Consider the following 11,589-nt stretch of genomic DNA (forward strand, 5'->3'; position numbering starts at 1 on the left):
CTTGATTATTTTGTCACATAAACTGAAATTAGGAAAACCAGTAGAATTTTAGCAACCAGGAAATGGAGAAGCAACTTCTGCATATTGCATCTTCAATGAAGTGTGTAATTGCTTTTGCTGTATATGGGTCTCAATGACAGCTGCATCCACCCTTGAATATTTGCTTATCAATTATTGAATACTTAAATAAAAAGGGAAATAAGGGGAAATTACACTATGCCGAATAATGGAACAAGGGACCAAAGGAAATTATAACTAGAATGCAGTTATTGATTTGCCTAATTCAGTGTCTGCTCCATAATAAAAGGAAAATCAGAGAAATACTTATTGTCATGCATTTAAACCCCATGTTGCATTACTAATTAAGCCTTGTGGGGTTTGACCATCTTTGATATTTTATTTTTGGTGGGGTGAGAGAACACAAAGGACATTCAATTTTGTGGAAAACAACATGTAGTTTAAGAGCTATATACCATCCTTTGGTAATTAAACCAATTTAATTAAAACCATAATTAAAACACCTTCACGTGCATAGAGCCTAATAACTTTGATTAGAAATACAGATTTCACTTTCAATTCACAAACAAGTTAATGTATACTGTCAGAAATTGTTTAACATATTTACATCTTAATTCAAATTCTTTGTATACATTTATTCTTTATCCAAATTGAAATCAACTTACAACATATTTTCCCCCAAATCACATTATCATACAATATTCAAATACAATCCAACCAAATTCTAGGTGTAATCAGAATAAATTAAACTTGTTAAGGCACACTCAGTAGTTAGTTACAAACAAAATAACTGATGCGAAAAAAGCCCTTAAAAATGCTATATAAACAAAGATGAACAATAAATGCAAAAAAACAAACAAAAACTGAAGAAAACGATTAAGTCACTTCACAATAAATCAGAGTTGTAGAAACTCAGCTTATCTAGTAATTGTGGAGTATTTAAACAACATTAAGTTAATGTGCATTATTTCACTAAATCATGGTGGATCAATTAACATAATGTGCTGCAACCACACATTTAAATGTTAAGAGTAGCCTATATGAAGTAGACAAATCTACTACATGTCCAAATGTAATTCTATTTAAGTTTTAATGTGTCAGAGTGAGCAGTGTGAAGTGGCAGTGGAAACTGGAAACATACAGGCTACAAAACCCATTTAAGTAAACCAACTAAAAGAACCATGGCTCATTTAAATGTCAATGTTTACATCTCAATCCATTTTTAATGGAGATGATTTCGTAAAGCTGCAATAATAACCACTTGTGAAGTCGTAAATACCAGTTGGATGTGTTCACATGCATTGAACTCGTTGACAAACGCAGATTGGCTAATGGCCAACAAGCCGAGTCAACCCCAGTGTTAATAGCTGTACTTTTAGTTTATCAAATTATGGTGTTCAAAAACAATATTAATAGATCGCTTTTTATAAATAATGTTTTGTTGGATTAAATTGCCGAAAATTCTGTTATCGAGGTCATTTCCTTAGTAGGTCACGTCAGAGGTCAGCATGTGGGAGAAGTAGGAGCTCAGGGATGATAAACAAGTTTTCCTCTAGTAATTACCAGTTGGAGGGACATTCAAGTGGATTTTCCCCAGTCGTATGCGGTAAATACCACCTTCCGACTTGGTTATGATCGCAGGGTAAAATATATATATGTGTAGCTTGGGTTAGGTTCCCACCATCTTGAAAAAAGGTGAAGGGATAACTGACATTTTTCAGAATTCCATATGGTAGAAACAAAACAAAGCGATGTCTAGAACCATATAAATAGAATCCCTATTCGTTCAAACCGAGGGGGTCATCGAGCCAAAATAAATGGAAGCATTGTAAACAGTGACAGACTTTCGTTAGCCTTGCCAATGAAAGAGGTCATCAGGTGAGGTGAGCTTCATTCTCTGAATTCAGCTTCAACATGTTTCTCTCAATTCAGCTCCAACATGTCAAAAGTCAAATAAACATTGTTGACCATCTCAATACAAATCATTGACAAACAATGACATGAACAGTAACACACTTTATGGAAATGTAATTTGTCTCATGCTGCCATCGCTGGCTGCTACTCTGCACCTGTGATGTCATGGCTGCTTCCTAAGCTTCCATTTCCTCACTTGGCTTCGTCACCTGGTGAGGTTAAAGGGGAGGGTTACAAACAGGAAGAGGAAACAGGAAATGCAAGGCTGTTTACTGAAGCAAGCTCCTACTGGCTGACGCCCCAATCCCAAATCGACAATAGAGCTCATTTAAACCAGGGCTTCTACCCCCTGAGCAAATGTGGAGATCTGAGAGGATTGGAAAGGTGTAAGAAATATGGCAGCAATTCCACCGGGCACATTAGAAAACAATGTTAAGCTACTGCAACATTGCATTGGCCGTCGTCAAGACCACAAGAGCATAGGAGCTAGCGGCTAGGAATCGGTTGGGGATAGGCCAAATACCTATCCACACATACGTATGAGAAACAGCAAGCTCTCTGAATATCAGCGAGAACCAAGTCCTTCTGTCAATTTAATTTCTTAATTTAGTCAGAGTGAATCAATAGAAACCACCATCCAAAAAAACAGCCCAATCAAAACAATGTAACATGGTGAAAGGGATTTACTGGCAGCACTCAGTCAAAACTAATCAAAGGCAACCACTTACAGTAGAAATGTTCCTCCTTTGTAATGCCCATTATTATAAAACAGAGACATCTAATTTTGCAACCAATGCTGTAGATAGATGTGTATTTGTACATGATTGGAGACAGGCATCAAGAAGCTTTCGGATAATTCCCGGACTAGTTCGTACCACCACGTTGGACCCGTTTGTGTTCCAGTTTTGGTGTCTCTCTTTCTAATTTTGAGACATAGCACAGACAGTTCCTTAGCCTAGCCTATACTGAACAAAAATATAAATGCAAAATACAACAATTTGAAAGATTTTCCTGAGTTACAGTTCATATAAGGAAATCAGTCAATTGATATAAATTAGGCCCAAAACTTTGGATTTCACATGACTGGGCAAGTGCACAGCCATGTGTGGGCCTGGGACAGCATAGTGCCCACCCACTCAGGAGCCCTGCCCAACCACTGGGGAGCCAGGCCTAGCCAATCAGAATGAGTTTTTCCCCACAAAATGGCTTTATTCCATGCAGAAATACTACTCAGCACCCCCTCAGACGATCCCACAGGTGAAGAAACCGGACGTGGAGGTCTTGGGCTGGCGTGGTTACATGTGGTCTGCAGTGTGAGACCGGTTGGACGTACTGACAAATTCTCTAAAATGACGTTGGAGGTGGCTTATGGTAGAGAAATTAACATTCAATTCTCTGGCAACAGCTCTGTTGGACATTCCTGCAGTCCGCATGCCAGTTGCATGCTCCCTCAAAACGCGAGGTCTGTGGCATTGTGTTGTGTGACAAAACTGCACATTTTATTGTCCCCAGCACAAGGTGCACCTATGTAATGATCATGCTGTTTAATCAGCTTCTTGATATGCCACACCTGTCAGGTGGATAGATTATCTTGGCAAAGAATAAATGCTCACTAACAGGGCCGTAAACAAATTTGTGCACAACATTGAGAGAAATTAGCTTTTTGTGAGTATTGAACATTTCTGGGACCTTACATTTTAGCTCATGAAACATGTTCATATTTTTGTTCAGTGTACTTTAAACCTCTCGAAATTAGTATGCCGTGTATCAAATTGAGGTGGTAGTAACTAGGCTACAATAAAAGCGAACAGAACTGAAAAGATTGGAAACCCACATTTACACCATTGTTGATTGAGCAGAGACTTCAAGGCACCAGTATAGGGATTAAAAAGAGGGTGAACTCATCTTAAACAACATACATTAGCTACACTAGAGGCTTATGGTTGGGGAAAAAAAATATTTGTTTGCTTTCACACAGACGGGAAATGCTATAGGCTACATTTGGAAATATATGTAAGGGTTTGGAAATTGATGGATTAAAACAACTTGCATTACTGCATGTAGTGAAATGTTGAGAAACAGAACTGGGATGGATGGTCCACGACTTTAAATGAGGACTAACACTGGTGGGTTCAATGACAGAAGTTTTCAAATAACATTTGAATGTTAGAATGTATTCCTAATAGGCTATGTATTGCAAAATAAATTGTGCCTTACTTTCCGATTAGAGCATTTCTCGTCAAATGTCTTCACAAACTGATTTATTTCACACACAATGAGAAATCCCCAAATAAATTATTGTTTGTACGAAAGACAGCAGAAAAAAAGGGCAAGGCTGAGCACAGCAATTATGCAAATCCACTCCAAAAAACATCCCAAGCACACATCCAAACTATGTCCCTGCTGAGACAGAGAAAGACACCCGAAGAGGAATGAAAGTGAAAGGGAATTCTCCACCACACACAAAAAACTAAGCGAGAAGAGCACAATTTGGACAGTTTTTTTGTTCATCAGTTCAAAGCAGTTTGTTGTGTTTGTGTTATTATACCTTGCTCCTGAAGAGGGGCTTGGCGCTGGGGCCGCAGTACTCATTGTAGATGAGTTTGAAGAGGAAGAGGTGGAAGAGGGTGATGAGAGAAGCCACACCGAACCAAAAGAGGAAGGGCAGGCCCGGGTCCTGCTTGGCCATGTGCTCCTCGTGTGCCAGGATGGCTTTGAGGTGCAGTGTGTGCCGCAGGTCCTGCAGGTGGCGCAGGTCCGTGGATATGTAGAGCAGTGGTGTGATGGGCTGCGTCACCATCACCGGGAACACGTGGCCCTTGGACTCTACCATTGACGACGTCAGCTCCACCGGCTCGTTGAGGCAGCCCGCCTCGCAGGCGTACAGCGCTACGGGTTTCTCCTGGGGCTTGACCGACACATGCAGGAAGGGTTTGACCGACACGTGCAGGAAGGGCTTACCCTCGGCGTCCAGAAGCACAGCCAGGTTGATCAGGTCCTGGTTGTAGTGGATGCCTCGCAGCGCATAGCTGTTGTGCAGCACATCCGGGTCCGCCTGGAACTGCAGGTGGTTTTCGTTGAAGGAGAGGCCTCCGAAGCTGAGTACGGCACCCTGCATGACGCCATGGGCACCTGCCGCCACAAGCACCTTGCAACCCCTCTTCTGCAGGGTGAGGGTCCACAGGGTGACCAGCTGCAGGACTTGGGCCACACTGCTGACCCGCTCCGGCCACAGGTTATCGGCATGCATGGTGGCATGCCCACTAAAGCAGTGGTCGGCGTAGTTGAGGCTGGATTCCAGACGGGCGCGTTCTTCAGGGCCCAGGCGGCGGTCTAGCAGGGGTGCCGGCGAGGCCGAGAGGACGTAGTAGAGTGTGGTGTTGACCGTGGCGCTGGACGGCGTATGCGCGTCAGTGATCTTACGCATCTCCACCCCTGCAGGAGACACACACAGTAGATTTGGAAACAGAAAATGGCTACATAGTCACTTGATCTAGAACTACATAATTCATTAGTTAGTCATTCATCATGATCAGATAGAATGCTTGTATTTTTGTAAATACTGGGATGTGTTAATATCATCTGGGTCATTACATTTGATTTCAATCTCTTTTTGACCGCACACCTTTTGATTTGAACAAAAAATTCTATACATAGTTTCCCATGTTAGAAGTGGTCAGAGTAATTGTTTGGACCTGAATGCCACAACATTTAGGATAGAGGTGCTCAAAGTTGACCCATTTTGCATACCCCACCCTACCATAAAGCATCCATGTCTTCATTACTGGAAAATATAAAAGGTTGAGCTTCCAAAACAGGGTTGCCAAAGTAATTTATCATTTCTTGGAAAAAAAGTTAAATAATAAGTTGAAATAACATTAACGTAAATGATCTAAAAACATTTTATAAAAATGTACACTGTCATTCAAACGTTTGGGGTCACTTTGAAATGGCCTTGTTTTTTTGTCCATTAAAATAACATCAAATTGATCAGAAATACAGTTTAACAGGTAGCCTAGTGGTTAGAGTGTTGGGCCAGTAACCGAAAGGTTGCTGGATCGAATCCCCAAGCTGTCAAGGTAATAATCTGTCATTCTGCCCTTGAACAAGGCAGTTATCCCGGTAAGCCATCATTGTAAATAAGGATTTGTTATTAACTAACTTGCCTAGTTAAATAGGTTAATTAAAATAAATAAAAATGTTGGAAATCACTATTGTAGCTGGAAAAGGCAGATTTTTATTGAAATATCGACATAGGCGTACAGAGGCCCATTATCAGCAACCATCACTCCTGTGTTCCAATGGCTAGTTGTGTTAGCTAATCCAAGTTGATCATTTTAAAAGGCTAATTGAGCATTAGAAAACCCAGCTGAAAACAGTTGTCCTGATTAAAGAAGCAATAAAACTGGCATTTTTTAGACTAGTTGAGTATCTGGAGCATCAGCATTTGTGGGTTCGATTGATTACAGGCTCAAAATGGCCAGAAACAAATAACTTTTCTCTGAAATTCATCAGTCTATTCTTGTTCTGAGAAATGAAGGCTATTCCATGTGAGAAATTGCCAAGAAAATGAAGATCTCGTACAACGCTATGTACTACTCCTTTCACAGAACGCAAACTGGCTTTAACCAGAAAAAGTGGGAGGCCCCAGTGCACAACTGAGCAAGAGGACAAGTACATTAGATTGTCTCGTTTGAGAAACAGACACCTCACAAGTCTTCAACTGGCTGCTTAAATAGTACCTGCAAAATACCAGTCAATGTCAACAGTGAAGAGGTGACTCCGGGATGCTGGAAATTTACCAGAAAGTTTCAGACCCTTTGCAACCCTAGTTTGAACTATACAAGCGATACTCGCTTAGCCACGTTAGCTTCACCCTCATGTGGGTGCTAGCGAACAAGCTTGGTAGTGCTAGGTATCAATAGCCATTGTCAGCCAATCCAGTAGGGTCTGGAAGCCATGGTGAGCTTCGACTGGTCACTTGCGCCACAATATCATGGAGAATTTGCATAAAGTTAATCTATTGCCAACTTTAGTCCCACCCGACTCAGCTCCCTCGCCCATGCTCACATTGCTCAACGGTTCCCCCCGCCCAGTCCGCTTCTCTCGCTTTCCTTCCAATGAAAGTGAATGGCTTCTGATATTTCACTGTACGATGCTGCTGTATATTACGAGACGCAGCCGGCTAAGCTTAGTCTCAACCGATGGTGGGCACAACACAAACACCTTAGATGGTGTAAATAGGGTCTACAAAACAACATAATTGAAAATTACATTAACGCATTTTTTGATAATTGACGTTAGAGAATTAAAAAGTCAATTTTTATATAAAAGCCTGCTTAACAAAATTTGTATTCAAATCAAAAAGGTGTGCAGTCAAAAAGTGATTGAAATCAAAAGGTACTACCCATCCATTAATTGTTTTGTCCTGTACAGTCTACGAGAAAACTCACATACTAAATACCACAGTATTTGCACTGTAAAGAGAAAAGACATGGCATCTCAGCGTTGACCTTTACTTACCAGAGATGAAGAGGTCCATCCAGGCCTGTTGGTGGTCCTGGACCAGATCTTCTATGTTAGCCCTCAGCAGCTCGCCCAGCTCTTTCTTGGCCCCCTCTCTAAGCCTAGTGAAGGTCTCCTGCAACTTGGTTGACTCAATGGGCTCCGATGTCCACACCACCGACAGCACACTTTCTGCGTACTCCGACTTGGCCGCCACTTGGATGCGGCTGCCCAGCTTCTTGGTGGCCACCACCACCAGCAATATTTGGTTCTTCTCCGGCAGAACCACGCGGCCCGACGACAGCACCACCTCTTTGTCCTCCACCTTCTCCACGCTGGCTGAGAACTTGCTCCCGAACAAGGACGGTTCAGTGGAAACCTCCAGGGTGGCGGCCCGCTCCGAGGGGTTGTTGACGTGGATCCTCTGGAGGTAGACGTTGGGCCGGCTGCGGTGGGCAATGAACTCCTCTCGGACGGTGAGGCAGTCACGGGCTGACCCGGAGCTGTCCCCCGGGAGGACACAGTGGACGGACAGGACAGCCCCTTTGCGGAACCAGAGCATGGTTGCACTCGCCTCGGCCCGCTTCCCAGGGAGGTGGACACCCACTATGGGCGAATACTCAGTCTGGTGGACAGGGGCGGAGCCGGGCTGGGAGGACGAGGCCACCCACAGTCTGTTGGAGTCAATGTCCACCAGGAAATGGCCGTTACCTGAGACAAAAGGTGTGACCGCTTTCTCCTGGGGAGTGCTGTAGATTCCCTCCCCCCGGTCCACCAGTGACTTCCACCTGTGGATCTCAGTCTGGAGGCATTGCCCGGCAGGCCCCCCTGATTGGCCTGAGCCACTAAACAACCTCAAAGCGCCCTCTGAGCTAAGGTACCAGTAGAAGATGAGGAAAACCAGCAGTCCAATGAGCATTCTTCTTGCCCAGCTGCTTGACAGCACACCTGGTAGGCCCTTTAGTCTTTGCTGGAGCCACATTTTGAATTTAGGTTAAGAGTCACTTTAACTCAAGTTTGCAACTCGTGTTAATGAGCTAACTAGCTTACGTTAGATAATGACAACAAACAAAATGGACGGTCAAAGTTGGTTCTCCATTCTAATCTGCCCAAAACCAACGTTAACAGACTAGCTAGATTACCACTTAAAGTATTTCTCTAAATGTGTGAAGTGTTGTATTTCCTGTTGACTAACCTTTCGCTATCAACGCACTGGTGAAATTAGCTAAACTGGTAGCTAGCTCTTTACTAGCTAGTTAGCTAACTAGTAAACTGGTACTCAAATATTGTATGACTAGCTATGTTGCTATCCAACCAAGAGCAACATACATTCCATGTCAAACCTTGCTTACTGTCAAATCTAACAACGCTTACAATAACAAGCTACTGACTGTAACAACCTAACTGTTACTATTTAACGTTAGCTAGCTATGGTGGTTGCAAACTAGCATTGTTGCGATGCAAATTAGGCGACACTTTGCATTTGTTTCTCACATCGTGGCAATACGTCCATTGAGTGCAATTGTTGCTCATTTGTTGCTTGTGTCTAGCAGTTGTGAGATTTCATTCCTTGTTGAAGTGGAGTACTTTGTTCAAGCAACTCACCAATCTATCGTTGACACTTTTGGATTTACTGAAATTAGCGTAAATGATGTTGACAGAAACCGGAAGTGTCGGAATTGGTTCAGTCGCATGATCATTTTTACGACACTGAAATGTTTTTTTTTATTGCCTTTAAAGTTCCAACAATAATAGCTATTTTATCCTCGTTTATCCATCGAATATATGCTACTACTGATGAAGCGGGTCCTGATATGTAGTCTTTGATGATACAACGTTTTGAGACAGACTGAGGAGATGGAAAGCGTCTGTGAAAAGAGGAAGATTGGAGTTAAGAATTCTGAACTGAATAAGAGGATATCTGAGCAGCCTGAAGCAGGAGAACTCTGAACTTAAACATGATGTTTGTGAGCTCAGTAAAGAGTCCCTATCCTGTCCCTCCGTTATGGCCATTATTATGAGCTGTCTTCCCCTCAACAGCCTCCTGTGGTGCACACCACTTCATATGAGTAGATTCTGCTATTTCAGCCACATCCGTTGCTGACAGGTGTATACAATTGAGCACACAGCCATACAATCTCCATAGACAAACATTGGCAGTAAAACTACCCATACTGGAGAGCTCAGTGACTTTCAATGTGGCACCGTCATAGGATGCCACCTTTCCAACAAGTCAGTTCGTCAAATATCTGCCCTGCAAGAGCTGAAACATCTAGGAGCAACAACTGCTCAACCACAAAGTGGCAGGCCACACAAGCTCACAGAAGGAGACCACTGAGTGATGAAACGCATAGCATGTAAAAAATCGTCTGTCCTCAGTTGCAACACTCACTACTGAGTTCCAAACTGCCTTTGGAAGCAATGTCAGCACAATAACTGTTCGTCTGGAGCTTCATGAAATGGGTTCCCATGGCCGAGCAGCCACACACACAAGCCTAAGGTCACCATGCACAATACCAAGCGTAAAGTTTGGCGGAGGAGGAATAATGGTCTGGGGCTGTTTTTCATAGTTTGGGCTAGGCCCCTTAGTTCCAGTGAAGGGAAATCTTAACACTACAGCATTCTAGATGATTCTGTCCTTCCGACTTTGTGACAACAGTTTGGGGAAGGCCCTTTTCTGATTCAGCATGACAATGTCCCTGTGCACAAAGCCCATACAGAAATGGTTTGTCGAGATTGGTGTGGAAGAACTTGACTGGCCTACACTGAGCCCTGAACCTCAACCACATCGAACACCTTGGGATGAATTGGAACACTGATTGCGAGCCAGGCCTAATTGCTCAACAGCAGTGCCCGACCAGCAGTGCCCAACCGAATATAACAGCAAAGGGGGCCCCAACTAATACCAATGATTTTGGAATGAGATGTCCAACGAGCAGGTGTCCACATACCTTTGTACATGTAGTGTATGTTTGTTATATTGTATTCTTAGCTATAAATTGTATATATTTTTTTAATTAGTAGCAATAATTAATAAATAGCATCTTACGGGGTTCTTTATGGAACAAATGTTGTTTCAGTTAAGAAGAACCCCCGGGGTTGTATATTTGGTTCAGTGAAAGAGTGTAGGCCTATTAATGGAATCATTCTGTCTATATATATCAAAAAATAAGTGCCATTGCAAACAAATTACTTTGGTTAACATGATTGTTGTTCTTTTTTTACTTTTCCATTTCATATGCATTACATTTATAAATCTTTTAACTCCGTTACATCCAATGTGAAAAACATAAGCAACTGTACACTTTCATTGTTGACACATCCATTTGATAAATGCTATTCATATTTACAGTATAAAGACCTTGAAACCCCCCACAAAAAAATCCAGTACAAAGGCAAGAGAGACAAGACAAAAGTAATTTAAGTCTTGGCCACAATTTGAGTCTTGGCCACCTACTCTGGTCAAAATTGATGAAATTATCTATTGATAAAGTAACCTTAAACTTTTCAAATAAAGCCTGAACTCTCAACATTTAGAGATTGAGGATAATTATTAACGTGGTTTCATAATAAAAAAAAGAAAACACTTTTGAATCCATCTATGGTACATTCCATGTCCACCAGGTGGTAGTGTAGGCTAGCATTGAGTACGCATTTTGTGAGCGCAACCATAGACTAGGCAAATCAAAGTATTTGAGTAAGTTCCAGGGGATATATTCAGCCTCATTATTTGAATTGAGCCCTCTTTTTGTCCCCCCATTACATCACACACAGTGTGTGTGTGAGAGAGAGAGAGAGAGAAGAGCACACTGGCATGTAATGCTATTCTCACATAAGCAGTTAAATGGAGTTACTAGGCCCATCCCTCACCCTAGACCTTAAGCTAGGGTCATGACCTGGGACAGGTTCAGGTACATGTTTCAAAAATGATGTCTTGGTTGCTAAGAACGTTGAACTTTGTGGCAATGTTAACGTTATGTCACAAGATGGATTGGTGGATAAGTGGGTTGCGGGGCTAGTGTGATCAGACGCCCTTGCAGCAAGTTAGCTAATCAGACAGGTAGCTGGGGATTGGCTGTAATTTCCTATAAAAGCCCTGTGTTTTGTGGTGCTCGGGGCTGGCTCAAATGGTTGATGGAAGAGCGCGCTTGT

General features: G+C 42.5%; 1 protein-coding gene across 1 annotated transcript; it reads right to left on the reverse strand.

Annotated features, from left to right (window-relative positions):
* Window positions 1–324: 324 nt before the first annotated feature.
* LOC135504443 (uncharacterized protein KIAA2013 homolog) lies at window positions 325–9,120 on the reverse strand. The gene is made up of 3 exons (XM_064923052.1): window positions 7,456–9,120; window positions 4,481–5,367; window positions 325–2,141 (listed from the first exon to the last, which is right to left on the reverse strand). The coding sequence occupies exons 1-3, from the start codon at window positions 8,417–8,419 to the stop codon at window positions 2,109–2,111; spliced, it is 1,884 nt and encodes a 627-aa protein (XP_064779124.1). The 5' UTR covers window positions 8,420–9,120; the 3' UTR covers window positions 325–2,108.
* Between the last annotated feature and the right edge of the window lie 2,469 nt (window positions 9,121–11,589).

This window comes from Oncorhynchus masou, chromosome 18 (genome assembly GCF_036934945.1).
Source record: "Oncorhynchus masou masou isolate Uvic2021 chromosome 18, UVic_Omas_1.1, whole genome shotgun sequence".
Taxonomy (NCBI): domain Eukaryota; kingdom Metazoa; phylum Chordata; class Actinopteri; order Salmoniformes; family Salmonidae; genus Oncorhynchus; species Oncorhynchus masou.

Excerpts from the sequence above, each read along its gene's own strand:
- LOC135504443 (XM_064923052.1), bottom strand. The coding sequence starts at position 8,419 with ATGTGGCTCCAGCAAAGACTAAAGGGCCTACCAGGTGTGCTGTCAAGC. Across the intron at positions 5,368-7,455 it reads GATGGACCTCTTCATCTCTG|GGGTGGAGATGCGTAAGATC; the intron begins GTAAGTAAAGGT and ends TGTCTCCTGCAG. Across the intron at positions 2,142-4,480 it reads AGCCCCTCTTCAGGAGCAAG|GTGACGAAGCCAAGTGAGGA; the intron begins GTATAATAACAC and ends TAACCTCACCAG.